The sequence below is a fragment of the Numenius arquata genome, chromosome 27 (assembly GCF_964106895.1).
Source record: "Numenius arquata chromosome 27, bNumArq3.hap1.1, whole genome shotgun sequence".
NCBI classification, from domain to species: domain Eukaryota; kingdom Metazoa; phylum Chordata; class Aves; order Charadriiformes; family Scolopacidae; genus Numenius; species Numenius arquata.
Genome location: NC_133602.1, coordinates 2,155,445 through 2,177,025, shown reverse-complemented (window position 1 = coordinate 2,177,025; position 21,581 = coordinate 2,155,445). Strand labels below are relative to the sequence as shown.

Below are 21,581 nucleotides of genomic sequence, written 5' to 3'. Positions count from 1 at the left end.
GCTCCAGACACCGAGAGGGCACCGAGGTGCTGCCTGCGCGGTGACCTGGGGGGGTCCTGCCCGGGCAAACCAGGGAGTTAACCCTCCCACAAGCTCTCAGTCTCTCTTTCTCTCCTTCTCTTGCAGGGAGCTGAGCCCCGGGTCCCGTCCGCCTCTGCCTGTCCCTGCCTCTGTCTGATATGTTTGATATTAGGTTGTTTTATTGGAAAACCAACTAAATATCAAACATATTCTTACAGCGCCAGGGATGCCCAGCGCTGACCAGACGAGATGCTGCCTCCACCCTCCAGCGGGCAGGGGGGGACTGCGGGGGGTCCTTCTGCACCCCTTCCTGCACCCCCTGTTCCACCCTCTCGCTGCTGCAATAACCCCCGTCTGCCTGCACCATGCGCCGGTCTCCACGGGGCCGGGGAGAGGGAGCCAGGAGCTGCCACCCCCGGGGCCTGGCAGAGGTTTGGGATGGCGGTGGGGTCAGTGCTCACCACCTGTCTCCCCCGCTCACGCCCGGGATGATCCCAGGACAAAGGCGCGTGGCCCCATGCCCACCGCTGGCCCCGCTGCCCCTGCTGCACGGGGTTATTTATGGCTCCCAGGGCATGGAGGTGTAGCGGCCGCTCGGGGCCCCGTGTGGGCACTGTCCCTCCTGGCGCCCTGCCCAGGGAGCGGGGAGCTGCCACCGGGGTCAGTCTTTGTCTCCTGGGTCCCTGGGTGCTGACTCCCCAACCCCCCAGTGGGTATCCCCCCGTGGGAGATCCCGTCCTGGTTCCTGGGGCCGGCGGGACCTTGGAGCTGGCGCAAGGAGGCTGCTAATCCCCCGGCTGCGTAGGAAGTGCCGCCGCTCTCCCTGAGAATTCCTCCCCGCGCCTGGGGAATTCGCTCCTCTGGCTGCCAACAGCATCTTCTGCCTCGCGGCCAAGCAGCAGCGCAGCCGGAGCCAGGCCGGGGGCTCGGGGGGCTCGCAGGGTGTTCTTCCCGGGGTGTGGGGGTTGGTTCCCCCTGCTGCTCCCCACCGAGCCAAACAATTTGGGCCGGGGGCTGCCGCTAAGCCCCTGCTCTTAAAATAGCGCCGGGATGAGCTCGCCCTTTTCCATGCCGCCCCTGGGCTCGGGTAAATGTCAGCCCGGGGGCCACCAAAACACCCTGGTGGGCTGCAAACCAGCTTCACTGCTGGTGCCACGGGGACCCAGCTCAATGTCCCCAGTGTGTCTCAAGGGAGTGCTGGGTGGGAGCATCGCGTCCCCATGATGTTGGCCAGGGTGACCCATTTCAAGGGGGGGGCAGGCGGCCAGGACAATGCAGGACCCCCCACTTGCAGACCTGCCGCTGCTTTTTATAACCACCCCAGCTGTCCTCAGGAGCCCAAATAAGGCTGTGGCCGCCTGGACCCCCCCTGGGCAGACAATGGGTCCCCAGCACAGACTTTTTGGGAAGGTGGGGAGGCGGCTCGGCCCAAGAAAGGCAAAGCCCCTGCGCCGCTGAGCAGGGCAGAGTTGATAAACCGGGCAGCGAGGCGTCGGGCAGCACTACTGCCCTGCCTGCCCTTGCCTGTCCTGCTGCCCACTGCCCCGTTGCCGGCGCCCGCGTCCCACCAAGGATGGAGGCCATCAAGAAGAAGATGCAGATGCTGAAGCTGGACAAGGAGAACGCCCTGGACCGGGCAGAGCAGGCGGAGGCTGAGCAGAAGCAGGCAGAGGAGCGGAGCAAGCAGGTAGGGGGGTGGGAGATGTCCACAGCCCGGGGGTGTCCGGGGGGACGGACCACGCTGAGCCCAGACCCAGCACACCCTGGCCAGGGGAACAGCGGGGTGAGAGCTGCCACTGTCCCACAGCTCAGGGACCATGTCACGATGCCGTGGGGCATCCTGAGGACTGCCCAGGGCTCAACACATGCCAACTGTGGCAGATGGGACAGTTATGGACACTGCGGGGCAGAGCTGAGCCCAGCCTGGGGCAGGAGGGATGCCGTGGGGCAGAGCTGAGCCGGGAATGGGATAGGCAGAGCTCTCCCCCCATGTGGAGGTCCAGAGGGGCATCCAAGGGCTTTCCCCCCATGTGGGGGTCCAGAGGGGCATCCACCTGTGGTGACTTTCGCTGCCCTTCCAGCTAGAGGATGAGCTCGCTGCCATGCAGAAGAAGCTCAAAGGGACGGAGGATGAGCTGGACAAATACTCCGAGGCTCTGAAGGACGCCCAGGAGAAGCTGGAGCTGGCGGAGAAGAAGGCGGCAGACGTACGTATGGGGTGCAGGGTGGGAGCTGGGGTGGCTGCCCTCCCCTTGTCAACCTTCCATGTGGCCTCAGGGATGGTGGAAGGTCCCTCTCGGGCTCGGTGCACTCCTCCAAAGCTGTGTATGGGAGCAGAGAGTGACCCCGGGAAGGACACATCCCGGTGGGGGCCCATGCAGGAGACAGAGGGATGGTGGCGGGGGCAAGGACATCCCAGGCAGTGGGGCTGGAGCAGGGTGGGCAGGCAGGGTCCCGGGAGCAGGGCACAGGGACCCCCAGCTGGGGACAGAGCCACAGTGGCTGGCGGCAGTGAGCAGCCCCTTGAACGCAGGACGTGGGGTCCCCGCGTGTCCCCAGGAAGGTCCCTGTCACGGCTGCTGTCGGAGGAGCTGAGCTCCAGAGGAGGGGGGAGCCCTCAGCCCCCCGGGCAGGCGGGGGCTGCGTGGGCAGCGTGACAACAGCACAGCCCGGCTATTGTTGGCCGCCGTTTCCAGGAAAACAATGGCGCGAGCGGTGCAGGGTTTCGCCGTCCGGCCGTTCTCCCGGCCATCACGTGGCTGGAGTTTGACTCCGCTCCTCGCAGCCGAAAGGGCTATCACCCTGCGGGGCCACCGTGTCTCAGGGGTCGAGCGCTGGGGAGATGCGGGTCTTGCCTCCTGTGGGAGCTGGAAGAAATCCCGCGGCTCCTCTCCCTGATGGCCCAGCTCTGACGCCCGGCCCGGAGGCAGGAGCGACACGGCCACCGACGCTGCGCCACGGGGAAGCGCCCCAAGCCCCGGCACGGTGCCTGGGCTGGCTCTCACTGACACATCCCAGCTCCGAGCTGGGGGCTGGGGTGTAATCGGGAACTGCCGAGCCCTCCCTGAGCCCCGGGCAGTGTCAGCCCCATGGCTCTGCTCATGGCTTCCTCTCCCGGCCCCGGCCGAGCGTGTGGCAGCGCTGGAGGTTGGCACACGCCGAGCGTGGCCTTGCAGAGCTCTGGGGAGCCCTTTCCTCCCTCACACCCTTCTTTCCTCTCTGGCTGGCATTTTCGGACTCTCTCCCTGCCATCACCCCGCAGCGCTGAGGACCACATCCCCACTCGCTTCGCATCTCGTTAATCCCTTTCTGTTCATTCAGAGCCCCCTTTTTCCAGCCACAACCCCAGCGGGGTGACTCTTGGGGCTCCCCTGGTTTCACCCCGGCTCAGGGAAGCAGAGGGGCGGGAGGAAGGATTTTGGGCCCTGGAGCATCGGATGCGCAGAGCTGCCCCCAGCTCCTTCCAGCCGGCAGGCGCAGGCAGAGTCAGGCCCTTTTGGTCACCGGCTCATCTCTGGGGGACCTGCCGAGCTGTTGACATGGCCGGGCCTGTGCCAGCCCTCTCGGCCCCGGCACACACTCCCCTGGGGCATGTCCCCACCCGGCTGCTGAGGGGTTTTGGAAGCAGCACAGCGGTGGCAGCCTGGTGCCTCTTTCCCTTTGTGTGTGCCCAAAGTGCTGCCAAACAGGCTGCGTGGCGAACGAGGGCAGCGACAGGTCTAAGTTACGTTTTTACTGAGCTCTCGGGGCGGCTTCGTGCCCCTCGTGGCACAGAGGAACATCACCCTCGGCGGTGTTTTCTGCCCTTCTGAAACCGGAGAGTTTTAGCAACGGCTAAAGCTGTCGCAACGGTGGGGTTTGGGACACGGCAGCGGAGCAGGAGCCTGGCAGCAGCATGTCGGCAAGCGCCAGAGCCCCGTCCTGGGGAGGAAAAGGGGAGCGGGACCTGCCTCAGGGCTGGGGGGGTTTGGCCCCGCTAAGTGGGGGGGGCTCTCCAGAGCAGCGGGGGGGGGGGGGCAGGCCAGTGAGCTCAGCCCCCAGGAATGTGGCGCCGCTGCAGCCCAGCTGTGCCCGTGTGAGGCCCGTGGGGCTGAGGGACAGGACCTGAGAGGGACATGGCGGCACAGCAGGGGGCGAGGGGTGCGCGCACCCCTGTGGGGCAGGATGTGGAGGCCTGTGTGGGGCAGGGCCCTGGTCCACAGGCTCCTGTGCAGGAGGTCATGGTGTGTCTGCCCACCACATGGGGCAGGCCCTGGTGTCCCTATACCGGCATGGGGCAAGTCCCGGTGTCCCCCCAGTCACGTGTGGCAGATCTCGGTGTCCCCAGGTCTCCATGGGGCAGGTCCCAGTGTCCCCATAACCACATGGGGTAGGTCACTATGCCTGTAGGCCCACATAGAGCTGGTCCTGGTGTCCCCCCACCCGCATGGGGCAGATCTCAGTGTCCCCGGGTCCCCATGGGGCAGGTCCCAGTGTCCTGAGGCCCACGTGGAGCACGTCCCGGTGTCCCCATACACACACGGTGCAGGTCTCTGTACCTGTAGGCCCACGTAGGGCTGGTCCCGGTGTCCCCCCACCCACGTGGGGCAGATCTTGGTGTCCCCAGGTCCCTGTGGGGCAGGTCCCAGTGGCCCCATACACACATAGGGCAGGTCTCTGTGCCCCCAGGCCCCCGCGGGGCAGGTCCCAGTGTCCTCAGGCTCCCGTGGGGCAGGTGTCTGTGTCCCCAGGACCACATGGGGCAGGTCCCGGTGTCCCCACACCCCCGTGGGGCAGGTCCCCGTGCCCCCAGGCCCCCATGGGGATGTCCCGGGTGCCGTGTGGGGTAGGCCCCAGCGCCCCCACTCCCGCCTGGGCCGGCCCCAGGCCCCACCGCCGCACCGCCGGGCTGCTGCTGCTCCCCGTCCCCATGGCAACGCGGGCGGGGGAAGGGAGGAAGTGACGTCACTTCCCGGGCGGTGGGACCGGGGCGGCGGGTTCCGGTATTTCAGGGCGGGGCCGGCGCGGAGGGGAGCGGCGGGTCGGGCCGGGCGGCGGGGAGGAGGAGGAGGGAGGAAGAAGAAGAAGAAGGAGAAGAAGGAGGAGGAGGAGGATGGCGGGGGCCACCACCATCGAGGCGGTGAAGCGCAAGATCCAGGTGCTGCAGCAGCAGGCGGACGATGCCGAGGAGCGGGCCGACCGCCTGCAGCGGGAGGTGGAGGCCGAGCGCCGCAACCGCGAGCAGGTACCGGCGGGGCCGCGGGTCGGGCGGCCCCGGGAAGCTGAGGGGGGGGGGACACCCCGCAATCCACCCCCGGGGGTGTTAGGCCTGCGGGCGTGGCGGTGCCGGGGGTCGCTCCAGCCGGGGCTGCGGGAGGAGCTGCGGGATCCCGGGCCCCCGTTCGCAGCCGTCCGGGCCCCGCCGCCGTGGTGTCTGCGGGGCTCGGGGGAGGGGTGTCCCGTCCCCGCCCGACGTCCCCCGTGGCGGCGGCGGGTCTCGCCGCGGTCCCCGGGTCCCCCCAGCTGCGATGTATCGGTCGGTGCTGGGGAGTGACGGGGGCCGGAGGGAGCCGGCGGGTCTCTCTTTCATCGTCACGGGTCCCCCCGCGCCCGTCCCCGGGTCTCCCCCTCGGTCGGGGTCCTCTCCCCCGGTCGCCCGCTGGCTCGGAGCTGCCGGAGGAAGGGGAGGAACCCGGCCATCTTGTCTGGCCCAGTGTTGCAAGCACAAAGGTGTGAGTAGCCTTGGCATGTGCTGATAAAATGGAAGTGAGTGAGCTCACCGGTGCCGCTGCCAGCGCGGGAGGGACGGGAAACCTCCCGGGCTCCGCATCCCGGCCGGCGGGGATCCCCCGCCGCCCCCGGGACCGGCGGGGACTGGGGTTGCTGGGAGGGAAGGAGGGAGCAGCCACGGCAGGGTCTGGCAGCTCGGTGGGGCCGGGGGTCCCGTCGGTGGGGCCGCTGGATGGGGTGACACAGGGCAGGTCCTGGCGGGCGTCTGGCTCGGGTCTGAGCGTGACTCTCTGCGAATTTGCAGAGTGCTTTTGCTGCCGATTCTGTTGGAAAATGTGGAGCTGAGGCTTTTGCATCCCCGGTGCCCGTGTTGCATGTTCCCTGAGGAGCGGCGTTGGTGGCTGCTGCCGTGGGGCTGGTGGCAGAAGCCTGTGCCGTGGGACCAGGCTACTCCCAGACCTCAGCCGGGCCCTGGCTTTGGAGCCACATAAGGAATTCTCTTGCGATAGCGGCGTTGTCATGGGAACGTGCGTGTTTCTCCCAGCTCCCCGGAGCCTCGCTGCTGGGGAGGGAGGACCAGTGCTCCCAGTGTAGTGGCGTCTTGAACTCACCCTGTGGGCTGGCCCTTGGGTCCTGAGGAGTGTCCCTGTTAGATCTCGGTGGCCTGGGGAAGCAATGGTGAGCCTCGATGGCTGAGGGGAACTCTGCCCTTGGCTTGCAGGGCTCCCGGTAGCTCCCTGACTCAGGGCTGCCTTCCTGGAGGAAGCGTGGGGTGAGGAGACTGTGCCGCTGGCAGCAGGGCTGCCTGGAAGTGTCACCCCTGTGCTCCGGAGCCTGACAGCTCAGCTGTGTCCAGTGAGGAGAAGCAGAAAGGGAGGTGTAAGGACCCTCCTGCAGAGGGGGAGAGGCAGCTCTGTAAAAACAAGAGTGAGTTTTTGGGTGGGTTAAGTGCTGCCTGTAGGAAGTCAGGGCTAAATGATGTGGTTTGTGGGGGAGTGTCAGGAAATGGAGACCTGCTGTGCACACCTGGTGTGTCTCCATCCCCCGGGAGAAAGAGGAGGCTCTCTACCTTGACAGCTCATTGCCCTTTTAGCAGGCAAAAGATGTTTGTGTCAAGGAGTCTCCTTCCCAGTTCTGTTTAACGTCTCATTTTGTTCCTCTTCGAACAGACCACTTCCTCCTCCTCTGGAGGAACGTGCAGGCAGGGCTGGCTGTGGGGCAGCGCTGCCTTGTTTGAGCATCAAAGTGCTGCGGGTTTCCCTGGTGAAGAGCAGGGTGTGCCGGCAGGGGAGCTCCTCTGCAACTCCTGCTCTCACAATCTGGCCTTGAAACATGCTGGGGCGGGGGTAGGGGGTGCCAAGCTTGGGGGGAAGAGCTCGGACAGTCTCTTCTGGGAATTGAACGTGGTTTGTGTCGGGCCCTGCTCTAAACACTGGGTTCTTTCATCTATCTGCTCCTCCCTCCTTGGGCATGGAGGGAAGCAGCGTGTCCTTGCAGGCTGCTTTGTTACAATTAGCTGGGATATTCCATATATGCCCGGCATGTGCCTGTGCGCGGGTCTCTGTAGAAGGTCGCAGTGCTGCCCTGAAGTGCCTGCAGCCCCATCCATCTCTGTTCTAGCACAGCGTTCTTGCTGCAGAGCAGGGTGCTGAGTTCCTCTGGGACGGCTCACATGGGGCATTGGTGTCCCCAAAGCATCTGGGCTTCCCCCCGGGCTCTGGTCGTGGCTGACACAGTCTGGGCTGTAAGCAGATGCCCTGTGGCTGATAGCAGAGCTGCCGTAATAGGCCTCGCCCGGGGTGCGATGGCTTCTGATCTCTGCTGATTCATTAAAGCCTCAGTCACTGTTGTGGTCATGCTTCTGGCAAATGCACGGCGCCTGAGGGCTTGTGGCAATTTCACCAGCTCCTGGCATGTGTGACTGAACCGAGGTAGCTGTCGACTGAGGTAGCTGTTGCTGGGGATCAGCCTCTTCAACCTGTCTCAAGACTGGCTGAGGCTTTTGCTCTTTCTCTGGGTTATTAGTGAGTTGCTGGGAGGGAGGAAGGAAGCCCAGAGCACAGCTGGCTCACTAGGGCTGTGGGCACCGCAGCGATCGGCTGAGCCCTGCTGCTGCCCCGGGTCAGGGCAATGCTGCGGAGAGCCCGGCCTGGCAGTGCCCAGACACAGCTTGGCAAACCTCTGAACCTGAAGCTGTTAATCTTTCTCACGTTGCCGATGAGAGGGCTCGTGTCAAGCAATGCTCATGTCCCCATCACATGGGTAAACTGACTTTGTGCTAAACGGTAGCCGTCGCGGTGCTCTGGTGTGGTGGATAAATAGGGCTGTGATTGATGGCCTGGCAGGATTAGAGCAGCTGCAGAGAAGACCCATTAGTGGAAGTCATCTACTTAGCGTTTATGGCTTAGACTGTCACGTCAGCTCAAGCTGGCAGGCGAGGAACCTGCGGGATGACTGACTGCTGCTCGGACAGAGCACGTGTGTGTGAAATGTTGTGAAGCTTAACGTGCGTGCAAGCGTTTGGGAGCGCAGCCTCTGTAAGAAAGTGGATAGAACACCCTGGCTTTGTTTTGGCTTCCCATGGGCTGCCGCCGAGCTGCAGGAAGAGCTCGGCTGCCCTGCGCTAACTGCTAAACCTGCCACAGACTGAGCCACCCTCCTCTGCTCCCTCTAGGCTGAGGCAGAAGTGGCATCTTTGAATCGCCGTATCCAGCTGGTGGAGGAGGAGTTAGACCGAGCCCAGGAGCGCCTTGCCACAGCTCTGCAGAAGCTGGAGGAGGCAGAGAAGGCTGCAGATGAAAGTGAAAGGTGAGCAAGGGCTGCTTGCCCTTACCCTGTCAGACATCTCAGATGTGTTCCTGACTGAGGGCCTGGTGCCATCAGCCTCTTGGGCTTCCTGGAGGGTGGGAAGTAGATACCACATCAAGGCTGGATGTGGGAGTCGGTACCCACTTGTGCAGAGCAGCTAAAACAATGCTGTTGGCCTTGGGTAAGTGTCTTGGAACCTGAGGGGAAGGAGTGAGGAAGTGCTGTGTGATACCACACATCCCTGCCTCCCAGGGAGGAGAAAAAAGGGGGTTCTGGGACACTGTTGACTTGCAAAGGTGGCTGCTGGTGAGGAAGCCTCTCTTCCTGCTGCCTCTGCCAGCATTCTCCCTCCTGGCAGCTGTCCCCTGGCCTGGCAGTGATTCTGAGGGGAGCGGGCTGCTCCCAGGTGGCTGATGTACTTCATTGGTGCACACGCCATAGTGAGCAGCCTGACCCAGCTGATGTCCTGCCATAAAGATGGGCTTGGCTCTTCCTGCGTTCCTGCCTGGGAAGTGCTTGGCTCAGCTGTGTGGAGTCCCTAAGACGGCCTGGCTTGTTCTTCTCGGCAGCACCACGTTTCCCATGGTCCAGGGGCCAAATGAGCTGCTGGAGTAATGCCCCAAGGAACAGTTAATTCTGAGCAATCGAGGCTGCTGTATTTGCATCAGCCTGGCTGTGGCTGCCTTCCTGTGCTATCCTCTGCACTCACAGGTGTTGCAGCTCATAAAGGAAGCAACATGGTCCCAGGGGAGCACTGTTAATGCTCTGGAACTCATACACTGCTGGCTTGTACAGGATTGTTTTATGCATCTCCCCTCCCTGTGCTTTCGTTTGGGCAGAGGCATGAAAGTCATTGAAAACAGAGCCCTGAAGGATGAGGAGAAGATGGAACTGCAGGAGATCCAGCTCAAGGAAGCCAAGCACATTGCGGAGGAGGCAGACAGGAAGTATGAGGAGGTGAGACCCTTGGATGCTCTGGTCCAGCTGACCCTGGCCAGGAGAGGTGGCTCCTCTTCCTGCTGGCAGGGCTTTCCTCAGCGAATCTGGGGGGAGAGCCTGGCTCTCAGCAGAGCTACATCAGTGTTCCGCATAGTCAAAAGGCTCCGGCAGCTCCAGTGACTCCTGCAGGCATTCCCTTTTCTGTCTTGCACAGCCTATAAGTACAAAATCATCTCCCTTCCTCTTAACTCCATTTCTTCCTTCCAGGTTGCTCGGAAACTGGTGATCATAGAAGGAGATCTGGAGCGCACTGAAGAGAGAGCTGAGCTTGCAGAGTCGTGAGTAATCTGCTTGCATGTAACCAGCACGTCTACCTTTGCATGGGAACTAACACAGCATTTCTAACCTTGTTACACAAGGCCTGAAGCACAGGGTGGGTTTAGAGCCTTAGATGGAAGAGCTGGAACACTCTCCTGCTCAGAACAGGATTAGATCCACTGAGGATGTGGAGTTTGTGATGATGTGATTTGACATGGAGATGTTCTGCCCCTTTGCATGGAGCGACTCCCTGGTCAGCGAGGCCAGAGAATCCTTCTCCACTCAGTATTTATTCACCAGCACCGCTTTGTACGTATGGTCACTGCCTCCTTACGTGGTGCCACAGGGCATGTGAATGCACAGCGCTTGTCCTAAAGCAGCAGAGGCTCCGGGCTGGGAGCTGAAGTGGCCTGTGGGATGTCCATGGTCAGAGCTATGGCTGAGGTTGGTCTCTGGCCTTTTAAAATATTTGCAGTAACCACTACAGGCTTCTGCACCACTGAGCAGTGAGCTGGGTGTCCTCTGCTGGGAGCAGGTACCCAGACTGTGCTGTTTGGGCTCCTTTCACGTGTCTGGATGCTCGAGCTGATCCTTGAGGAGCTGGTCAGGGCTTTCCTGTACTCCGGGCCTTGTCTAACAAAGTTAGTGTGTAGGCAGCAGTAGCACTGTGCTTCCTGCCCAGACATGCATGTCATGACCATGACTTTTTTGTGTTTTTCCCCTACCCCCTTTTTTGCTCTGCGGTATTGTGTTATTGGTGCTCCTTTTGACCCTTGCCCCTACCTGGCTTGTGCCATCGTGTGACCGTCACTAACAGTCGTTGCCGGGAGCTGCAGGAGCAGATCAGAGTGATGGAGCAGAACTTGAAGTGTCTGTCTGTTGCCGAAGAAAAGGTACTAACCTTTCCCTTCTCAAACCATTAAACCAGAACTCTTGTGGTCTTCTTGCTACGCTCCTTCCCTCAGCTTATCTGCGTCTTTCTCTCTCCTGGAATGTTCTGTCCTCTCTGCCCATAAATACTCCTGCCAGAGTGGTGGTGGCTCTCCATCCGTCCGTCAGAGCAGCTTCCCTCCTTACAGCAAATTAAACATGCAGTTTCTACCTGAAGACTCCAGGTCTGGCAGAAATCTGTGTCCGTATCTTGGCTGCTCAGCTCAGTGCCCTGCGCATGTGCTGGCAGAATACTTAAAATATGAACTTGGAGGCGGGAAGGGAACTTGCTTTCCACACAAGTGCCTGAAAGCAGGGTCCTATCCAGTCTGATCACAGATTGTCTCCTCATGAACTTCCTGGTCTTCCCTGCACGTGGATTCACTTCTTGTGTCTCCTGTCTTTCCCTCCCATTTCTTCTTTTTCCTTTTTTTCTCCCCTTTCTTTACAAAAACCCACAGTAAATGTTCCGAGCTGGAAGAAGAGCTGAAGAATGTCACCAACAATCTCAAGTCTCTTGAGGCTCAGGCTGAGAAGGTAGGGCTGCTTGTCCGAGGGCCAGAAAGATTTCTGTTTTGGTAGGAGGGTGTGTGCCAGCGGAGCACCCACTGGGATGGAAGTGATGCAACCACAGCCTTAAGTAAGCCAGGAGAGCTGTGCCTGCTCTCCCAGGAGAGCTAACGGATGCAGCGGCAGGGCTAGTGCCGACTGTAGGAGCTGGGAGTGCGGGAGGTCTGGCTGCCCTTCCCTGCCTCGGGGCAGACTCCGTCAGCCCAGGTGTTTATGCTGCTGGGATGAGAATTTTTCTGTGCCCAGGTTTGTGTTACGTGCATGGTGTGGGACTTGCTGCCTGACCCAGTTCTGTTGGACCAGGGTAGGGACGTGAACAACTCCCGGTTGGAAGCTTCTGTGGGCACGTGCGCTGCAGTGAGGAGTTTGTCTTCCTCTGTAGCTGTGGGCTCTCTGGAGTGGGACACACCTGGGGCTGCTGATTGCTGACTCTTCTCCTTTTCCACAGTACTCTCAAAAAGAGGATAAATATGAAGAAGAGATCAAGATCCTGACTGATAAACTCAAAGAGGTGAGTGACCATGTTGGGATGGCCCAGCTGGGTATGCTGGCCTCAGCTTGACTGGGTGGGAGACTTCATGATGCCTCCTTTGCTGTATCCCAGAGCTGTTGCACTAACTAGCTCACTTCTGTCTGGCAGGCAGAGACCCGTGCTGAATTTGCTGAACGGTCTGTAGCCAAGCTGGAGAAGACAATTGATGATTTGGAAGGTACATTCTGGGGATGGGAAGCCAAAGAATACATGGTGAGGTGTGGGGAGCTGAGGAGGGCTGTCTCCCAGATAGCTGGAGAGTGGAGACACTGCTCTGCTCCTCAGTACTTGGAGCATGACCTAACGCGGCTTCTGAGGTGAGTCTTGGTGCCTCTGGGCTCAAGAGTCATGCCCCGTGTATCTGCTCTGCAAACAACTGCCTGGCTCTGCTGCGGCAGCCCACAAGCTCCTGATCCAAACGCCTTGCCCTATCTGACTGATAGTGACAGATAGCGTGGCTGGTGTCTTGGTTGGGATGTCCTCAGGAATGTAACTGGATTCCTGTGCTCCAACCTAGCCCGATTTTTAAGGAGTGGTGTAGGAAAAAATGCCTGAACCCGACAGGAATTGGTTACAATAACATACTTGTGTGCAGGATCTCATGCAGGTGGCTGGCTGCTGCAGACAGTGTTGCTGCAAGTCGACCACAGTAGTCAGTGAGTCTTGAAACAGCCCCCGTGAAGACTTAGGACCAGTATCGCTCCTGGTTTGAGATTAAATCACCAGGAGCCCCATCCATGCGCTGTGGTGGTCAGCCTGTGCCAAGGATGGGTTCCTTTCCTCCCCCTGTTCCTGGTTTCACAGTACTTCAGGAGCACTCCTGAGGCCAGCTGTCGCAGAGTCCTACCTTTCCCCAAGCCGTGGAAGGAGAAGGTTCCAACTGCCTCACTTAAATCTGGGGCTGTGGCTGGAGTGGCGGCACTGGTAAACCAAAACTGGTACAGGCATCCTGCCTCAACCACAGCATGTGCCTTTCTGGTCTCTTAGTGCTAGGTCTTGGAGATTCAAAGCCACATCCTACCATCTGGAGTCACTCGGGAGATTTTATTTTTTTTTTAATCTAGAAATAGCAATGGTGTCAGCTGAGCTGTTCCAGAACCGCCGCCAAGCAGCAATCCGAGCCACCTCATGATCCAGGGCAAGCTTTTATTGGGAACTGCAAAAACTCTGCCAAATCCCTGCATGCTCCCCTTGAAACATGTTGATGGAGAGTTGGCTCTGGTCTCCAGCCTTGCTGCTGAAGTGACCTAGTTTATGACAACTGACAAAGTTCTCTGGGCTCTGTGGAGCCGTTAATGGCATTACCAGCTGTACGGTACTAGGCAGCCAGAGCAGGGGAAAGCCCATGCCAGCTCTGTGTGGTGCTCAAGGAGTGCAGCAGTACAGAGCTCCAGGCCTGCCTCCATCCCTGAAGGTGGGCGATCAGCTGGTCTGCTCCACTATCTGATGGAGAACACAGGTGTGGCCTGTCTGTGGGGCTCACACTGCCAGGCTCTGTGCTACACAACGGGAGTTCCCTCTGATGCCCATGACTATTATGTGACTGATTTCTCCCAAGCAGGCTTTTTGGGTTGAGGTGGAAGGTGAGAACAAAGCACCTCGATTGATCTGTGCCTGCCTTAGGTGTCGCGAGCTTCTCCCTGAGCGGATGGAGCTTCCCCGCTGCTCCTGCTGTCAGTGATTTTTTTTTTGCTGACCTGGCTGGGCAGCTTGTTCTCACAAGCTGATGTGGTGTGAGTTCTTGGCTCTGCTCCCCTCAGAGCTGGCTTGTAATCCTGAAAGGCACTTGCTGGTCAGACCAGACTGTCCTCAGGCTGCCGGAACCCTCCCGGTCACTCTCAGCAACTAATACGGAGTCATGATGGCTCCACATCTAACTTCATTTTCTTCTGTTCATGAATCCCATACTGCTTTTCCTGCCCCAGGGTGTTGGAAGAACTCTGCCCTCCCTCATTGTTTCCCTTTTGTTCTCCTCCTAAACCTCTTCTAGATGAGCTCTATGCCCAGAAACTGAAGTACAAAGCAATTAGTGAGGAACTGGACCACGCCCTGAATGACATGACTTCCATGTAAATATGAGCTGGCTGGTGTTTGCCTCTTGCTTCAGCAGGCTAGACCGCCAGAGCTTGCTTGGGTTGCTGTGATCTTCATAGCTGGAGAATCCATGGCACTGTGTCTAGGTTACTTCTACAGATCTCTGCCTCGAGGATTGTGGAGGCTTCCCTGCAGCATGCTGTGCTCTAACTCCTGGTCCTTGTGATCTGCATGTGTAACACGAAGTGCTGTGCTGGCCTGAAAGGGTTCTCACTTGAACTCTTGAGTGCAATTCCCAGTCCCACTGGGAAAGGCTTCCTAAGGTAGTGTGCCTTAGTTGCCTGCTGGAGCCACTGGGCCACAGTCTCAGGATTCCTCCTGGAAGAGGCTGTGGATAGCACTCGAGTGGATTCCTTAGGAATTGCCGTAACAGGCTTGAGATGTGCTGGGTCATGAACTGATCTGTGGAAGTAGCTGAACTCCTCTGTTTCTGCAACTTTGCTACTCGCCTTTTTGTTGGGATTTGTAGTGGGTTCTACTAATGGCTGCTCCGCACAGTCCTTACCACTAACCAGGGAGAGGTCAGGTACTTGCACTGCAGAGGAAGAGCCTTAATGTGACTACAACGCTAGTGTCCGAAAGCTCCCTCAGCCAAGTTTGCTGTGCACAACCACTTCAACTTCTCTTAAAATTAGTGTCTCCTTCTATCTCACACAGATAAGTCTTGCGATTCCAAACTCCACTTTGGATTTGCCTCTCTGCTTCATGGCTTGTTCTGCATCTGCACCCTGCATTCACGCTCTCGTCATCTCACTCTGAATTCCAGTACCTTTTTCCAGTTACTGTGCCCAGGGCGTCCCTGGGAACGAGCGCTGTAAAGACGCTGAAGCTTGACAGCGGCAGCAGCAGCCCCCCAGTTATGCTGCACTTGCTCCTAAACAAAGCTCCCACTGTTTTGACCCGATGTGCCAGACACTGCTGTGCGCTGAGGGGCTGCCCTTTCAATGTCTGGGTGTAGCTGGGAGTATGTTGTTCTCATCTGCATATCTTGTGTAGAGCCATAAAGCTCCTTTTGTATTTCTCTTGCCTCTTGCTTGAGCATGATGTCACCTTTTTTAAGGAAAACAACCCGTGTATAAATTGAATGGAACGGCTGGCGCTTTTGAGAAATGGGTTTCTAGTGACCACTTGCTGCTTTAGAGTAACTGTTTCAACGTTGCCTCCGAGGCAGTGTAACCCTCATCACCCTCAGTGGAATACACAAGACTTCATTAACGCACTGGGTTTTTCCCTTTGGGTGTCTTATTGGCTCCCAGATGTGACTGGCAGCTCTGCAGAGGGTGCCGGGGCGGCAGCGTGCTCTGTGGGGCCAAATGGGGGATTTGTCGCAGGAGGTCCTCGAGCTGTGCCTGCTTCAGCCTCCTCACACCTCCGCGCTCGGTAGGGTTCACTGGCCTCGGTTGCCAAATGCTGGCTTGCAGTGGGAAGTCACCACACCTGTTAATCGCTAGGTCACTCTCGGGGTGTGAAAGCTAATAAATATCAAGTGATCTCTGGCTGGTTTCCAGTTGGACAGGACTGGTGGGGTGCGAGGTGCTGCCTGGGCCTGTGGAGGGGATGTATGGCCCCTTGCCTCAGGAATGAGAGTGCAATGTGGTGGGCATCCCAGCCAGGGAATCTGCCTTTTGCAGAGTCCTCCCCTCGCCGTGTGGGGGCTGGGGGTGACAGGGTCCTCCTGGGAGCGTGGCACAGAGCTTTTCACCGAGCACTGCAGGCTGCAAACACTTGATGTGCGTCACCCCCGGTCTGAGTGTGTTGTTAGTTGCTCTGGTATCATAAACACTGATCAGCCTCTTGTAACCGTATGTGCTGCCTCGTGGCGGCTTGTCAAATACTTTTTTCCTTTCTGGATTGGTTCATCTGCCGCAGTGCCCGAAGAGCCCTTCATGAGCAGAATTTTGATGAAATGAGACACCTCCCGTGGTTTCCTCAGGTTTGTGTCACTCTGTTCTCCACACAAATGGCACCAGCACTGAGGATAGTCCAGACACGCTCAACTGCCCCAGCCTGTTCTCACTCTGTCTCCTGTGTCAGGGCTGTCCCCTCTCTGCCAGGTCTGGGGGGGGAAGGAGGGAGCATTCCCACAGGGAATTTCAAAGGGTAATAGCTTAGAAAGCTCTGGTAGATGGTGGTCTGACTCTCCTGGGGTATGGGGCAATAACTGTGTGTCCTGTGCCCAAAGCGAGAAGCCATAACTCTCAGTAACCAAACCTGCAGCTGGAGCAGGGGCTCTGGATCCCATGGGAGCGGCAAGGCTTCTGTCACCAGTGTGCGGAGGCTTCCAGCCCAGCGTTCAGTTGCCAGCTCTCACCAGGTGGGAGGTGACACCCTGACCTTGTGAAACGGCCTATCTCATGGGGAGCTCCTGTCGGCGGTGGGTTTGTTACTGGCGTGCACTGTGTGGAGCTGGTGGCTCTGCTGTTGCACTGTGGTGTTGCAAGTGATCTTATCAAAGGCTGGGCTGTGGCAGGCCCTTTTCCTGCTCATCCTGGTGGAACTCCATGCTGGGTGGTGGATGGATGGATGGGTGGGTGATGCAACTTCTGCCCTGGGAGGTTCTGAGAGGCGTCTGGTCTGACTGGATTGTGAGGCTTGTGCAGGCTGGTTACCCTGAGCTGGGCTTGTGACTTGGGAGTGCTGGAACTGCAGATTAGCTGACCAGGAGGCACAGGTCCTAGAGCTCCCTGGGTTCCAAGGGTGGCTGGTAAGGCTGCCCTGTGGGCTGGGTGGAGAGGGGAGCAGGCCACACAAACACTGGAGCCAGCCTCAGCAGACCGGCGTGGGAAGGGTCATGGTAATTAACTTCGGTCCGCTCCCTCATGTGGGTGGATCATCAGGTCCTGTCCACAAGCAGTAACCCTTTCTTGAAGGCCATGAGCCATCGCACCAGCCTGCAGTCACTGGTACTTCTGACAGCAGTTCACTCCCATCCCCTGCCATTCTGGAGACCCAGGGTCAGCCCCGATTGCCTGGGGCTGGAGACTGGCGTCAGGGTGCCCAGTACCATCAGGGTGCCCAGCCAGCCTGCTCAGAACCAGCCCGGAGGCCAGAGAGCGAGTTGCAGCAGTAGCTGATGTGCCAGGGAGGCTCTGGTGTAGGTCAGGATGGGGTGTGCCCGTCCCCCACACCACCTTCCCTCAGCTTCGTGTTAGATTGTAGTGGACAGAAATTGTTGGGTTCTCTGGCTGTTGCTTGGTCCCTCGGTGGCTTTAAAGAAGGGACAATCAATCAGCACTACTACCCTCTGTCCTGCAGAGCGAGGTGCAGCTAGAGCAGGTCTGAGGGTGAGCTTCCCCCTGTGTGTGTGGTTGTCACACTGAAGGGAGGGGGCTGGGACTGTGCAGACAGGGACATGCTTTGGCTGCTCCACGTGAACAGCTTGACTCAGTGTCCTGAACCTTCCCCGGCCAGGTCTTGTTCAAGAGCAAAATAGTGAAAGCAATGAGGAATGATGTAGGTCCCCTTCAGGGGGTGCCTTAGATTCCTAAGGACCTTGTAGTACCAGGATTTGAGGAGAAGCCTAAGGGCAGCAAGAACTGCTGTGCTCTGTGCTCACTCATCAGGTGGAGGCAGCACCCTGCGGATCGCTGCAGGTTGTGATGATTAGTTCTGCTGGGCTGGAAGCTGTCCTATAAAAGGACTTTTCACTGCCTGGAATTCCCCCAAATGCAGGAACTGGGCAGGGTGCTCACAGCCTGATAACTCCGTGTGGATGGGCAGAGATAAATGCTGAATGGGTTCTCTGTGGTGGCTGACAGGCTGCGTGGCAGGACAGTGGCCATCCAGCCCTCAGAGGTGACCTGTCCTGGGAGATGGTCCCTTTCCCTGGAGTGGCTGATGACCACGTGTGCTTGGTACCAACCTTGGGGACGAATGTGGCCACTAGAGTCCTGCAAGGAGGTACGAGCAGGTACGGGGTGGGAGGTGAAGGCAGTTTGTGCCCTCCTCGTTTAGTTGTTCTGGGGCAGACATAAAGCAGGAGCCTGTGCTCTAGAACTTCCCTGTCCTGTGCCTGATGCAGGTACTGCCTTCAGTCCTTTTCTGGTTGTGGTGGGTTGTTAGTGTGGCATAGAGACACGTCCTTGGAGACGTGTCCTCCAGGTCAGGTATGAGATGCTGTCATTCTAAGTTCTTCTGGTGTCCTGCTGTCAAAACCTCATCAGTCCCACTGCTGTGTGGTCACTCGGGAAGGTGCTTCTGGTTCAGCTGTGGTAGGACTGCTTCTTTCTGCCAAATGCTCCACAGGCTTAAAGTACATCCCAAGTCTCCCTCCTTAGCCGAGTCCAGCCCAGCCTGCAGGCTCCTCTTCTGGTGTCCTCCCCTTCCTTTCTTTGCCTTCATAAGCCCTTAGTGGCACTTCCATTTCTGCCTGCACTTGGCTTCCTCTGTGATCTTCCTGAGCTGAAATGCAAGTGTGAGAGTAAGACAAACCTTTGTTCTCCCCGGCTTCATCTGTCTAATAGCCTGGACTTGATCCTCAGGGACACGCGGTATGGAGACAGCTTATTTGATGTGCTCATCTTGGTACTCTACTAACCTTCCCTTTCTCTCTTTTTTTCTCTCTTCCTCTTGTTTCCCCTAATCCTGTTGCCGCTGCAGAGCGCCTGTACAGCCAGCTTGAGAAAAACCGCCTGCTCTCTAACGAGCTGAAGTTAACGCTGCATGATCTGTGTGACTGAGAAGGGGGCCCACTAATGCCATTAAACAAGCTTATTGCGACCACCAATGCTGTGGACCACAGTGAAATCTGATCATTCTTAAGACTGGCAGACTTGCAAATTTTATGCAATTGCTGCTATTTAATGGGGCACTTGAATTTATCCTCTAATTTATTTAAGAGTTTGGGGGTTTTGTTTTTTGGTTTTTTTGTTGGGTGTTTTTTTTTTTTTTGATAAAGGTAACCTCCTATTCTTGGTGAAGTAACCCTCAGACTTGGCTGGTTTTTTGAGCAGTCTCGTTCCCTTGTCCAGGGGGTCCTGCCTGGCTCCTCCATGGAACCAGAATGGCTGCACCTGCCAGGAGAGGGGTGGGGTGAAGTTAGGCTTATGTCTGCTAGTAGATGCCTGTTGAGTGCTATGACTTAATTTACTGTTAGCTGAATGACTGTAGGATTTCCTGCTGCATGGAATGATGGCTTCTAACAATAAATGACTGACCTCGTGGTCTGTAACCACTGCACACCTGTAGTACTTTCCTATATAGTTAAATCCTAACCTAGAAGGTTTGGGGGGAGTGGTCGTTCCCGGGGCCTGACCCCCCAGTGCAGCTGCAGAGCCCCAGAACCAGCTGGGAAAACTCAGGGACATCTTGAAAGCAATTCCCAGAATCCACAGCGTGAAGCTGTGTCTTGAGTGCTTGCAGGGAATCTTTACATGCCACAGTTGCTAGTGTTCTAGGAAGGCTCCTTCTCGCTCTGTGCACAGTTTCTGACCCTGGGGAGGTTGGGGAGCGGCTTTGAGAAACTGCCTGTACCTAAAGGACATCTTTCTACAGCCTGGCTGTCCGGTGTCCCAGCGTGTGGATGTCTTCAGTGATATGGGTGGGCTCACCTTTGGACTAAAGCCTACCTAGAGCGCTAGTTGCTGGTCTGAGCTCTCCTCCTGGCTTAAGGAACATGTGAGAATTGACTGTGCAGCTGCCTGGAGTCTCGGGCAGAGTTGTAGCACCCTCGCTCTTGCTCCCTTGCCTGCCCCTCACTGACAGCAGCCTCTTCCCCGCTGTCCCTGAGGCACCGTTGTCTGCTCCCTGCTGCTGTAGGTAGTTATGGTCTCGGTGACCAGCTTGGCATCTCTGTCCTGTGCTGGGGGGGAAAAGGAGGGGCACAACCAGCCGTAATTCTGGGGGGGGGGGAGTGTGATTTCTAAGTGTGTTTTTTTTACCTCTGCGTTGCTCTTGGGTGGCTTGCTGGGCTATGGGGGTCTGCTGGTCTGGAAGCGTTGAAGCCCTGGGGAAAGCTAGTTCCAGTCAGAGGCACCTGCATGTAAAACACTGCCTCAGCACTGCCTAAACGTGCACCGCCACCGTGCCGACTGGGAGCCCCGGCAATGCCAGAGGCACGAGCTACAAATTCAGCCAGGTAACCTCAGAGCTTCTGCTGCACCCAGCCAGGCACCCCCCGGCCCGAGGACTTGCTGGGAAGGGGCTAGCACAAGCTTTCCGTGGCCGAGTGTTCTCGCTTGTCTGAGGCCGACCTGTAACTCTTTGACTCTTGCTTCCTGCCAGATAAACTGAAATCCACCAAAGAGGAGCATCTCTGCACGCAAAGAATGCTGGACCAGACCCTGCTAGACCTGAACGAGATGTAAAGGATCCCTGCCACCGCCTCCGCCACACGACGCCTGGGGGGCCAGCCCAGCCGCTGCTGGCCTCTAACCCTGGGGGACCAGAGTTTACTTTCTGTTGCCAACTTGACCAAACGCAAATCTTCTTCGCCTCAGGGTTAAAGGCCATCAGGTTGGGCAGAGCTTCAAACAGCATTATTAAGGGAAATGAACAATGCAATAATGTTTGGGGAGCATGTTTGAGATGTATACATTTTGTAACTACCTTTTTTTGTAGCAACCATTGTGAACATTCCAAATAACTCTGAGGCTGGTGAGCTACACTTCAAAGCTCTTGGCTTTAAAATTCGGTATTAACCTTCTGTTAATGAGCTCTGGGCCACTCTGCTTTGGCAGGGGAGGAAGGAGGGTGTGACGGTTCCTGGCTGTGGGCCACTGAATCAGAGTAGCCGGGCTAGGGATGGAAGCCTGTGGGGAAAACTTCCTTTCCAGGAGCTGTTTGCCAGAAGAGCAGTTCAGTTTCTCAGCTTTAAGGTAACTCTCTGTGTTGTGGAGAAGCAACTTGGGCAAAAGGAGACTTTTTTTTTTTTTTTTCTTTTAAAGCCAAGCCTGTTATCTGAACAATTGATCCTTCACAGGGCTTGTTTCCCTCCCCCCCCCCCCCACTGTTGACCACTTCCTTTCCTGGTAGGCTTAGAGAAGCCTTGGCCCCTCTAACCCGTTGCTACACAGGCGTTGAATTTGCCTTCACTAAGTGCTGACGCACCAAGCTTTATCGCTCATTGCTGGGTTACACTTAACAGCTTAAGTACAACAGCCGTGTTTTCTTGGGGAAGTTGGTTTTTTTGGGGGTTTTTTTTTTTGGTTTTTTTTTTGCCTACCCTGAGGGAGGGAGGGAGCTGAGGCCTCCCCTCCTGGCCAGGAGTGCTCTTAGTGTCTTAATGAGGTACAAGCCATCCTGCTGTGCATTGCTGACGTGTAGTTGTTGTGAGGCGTGAGTGTGGAGACGTGTCAAGCTCGTGGCGTGTAGCTTGTGCTCGAGCATGCTGCTTGGTTGTAGCAGTTTTAGGGGCCAATCTGGAGAAAAGAACCTTATCAAGTGTTTTGATACTAAATTGAAAAAATTGTCTTACTGTCTTTTGAAATAAAAACCAATCCCTCCACGCTGTTGTCTGCCTTCAGAGCTTTACCGTGTGCGAGCTGCTCTCTAGGCCTGGGGGGGGGGGGTGTAGTGCCCCTCCCTCACGGCGGGGGGAGACGGGGAGTGAGGTAAGGCCAGGCTCGCCTGCTTCTTCCCGGGGCCAGAGAGCAAAAGCGGACCGGGGTGGGGTTGAATTCGCCATTTTTTACCTCAGACTTTCGGGGGGAGCGACCGGTTC

The 21,581-nt window shown here is 57.8% G+C and overlaps 1 protein-coding gene across 17 annotated transcripts; it reads left to right on the top strand.

Moving 5' to 3' along the window:
* The first annotated feature begins 1,401 nt into the window (after window positions 1-1,401).
* TPM3 (tropomyosin 3) lies at window positions 1,402-21,369 on the top strand. 17 transcript variants are annotated; one of them, XM_074164351.1, is made up of 11 exons: window positions 1,402-1,708; window positions 2,103-2,228; window positions 8,405-8,538; window positions 9,378-9,495; window positions 9,745-9,815; window positions 11,187-11,262; window positions 11,744-11,806; window positions 11,936-12,005; window positions 13,818-13,896; window positions 15,791-15,854; window positions 19,415-19,492. In XM_074164351.1, the coding sequence occupies exons 1-11, from the start codon at window positions 1,595-1,597 to the stop codon at window positions 19,490-19,492; spliced, it is 993 nt and encodes a 330-aa protein (XP_074020452.1). In that variant the 5' UTR covers window positions 1,402-1,594. The 17 variants fall into 17 exon arrangements, with proteins under 17 accessions (XP_074020452.1, XP_074020453.1, XP_074020457.1 ...); XM_074164352.1 differs by lacking the exon at window positions 11,187-11,262 and adding an exon at window positions 10,613-10,688 and having other exon boundaries at window positions 1,595-1,708; XM_074164354.1 differs by lacking the exons at window positions 1,402-1,708; window positions 2,103-2,228 and adding exons at window positions 5,017-5,245; window positions 20,144-21,364 and having other exon boundaries at window positions 19,415-19,537.
* The last annotated feature ends 212 nt before the right edge of the window (window positions 21,370-21,581 follow it).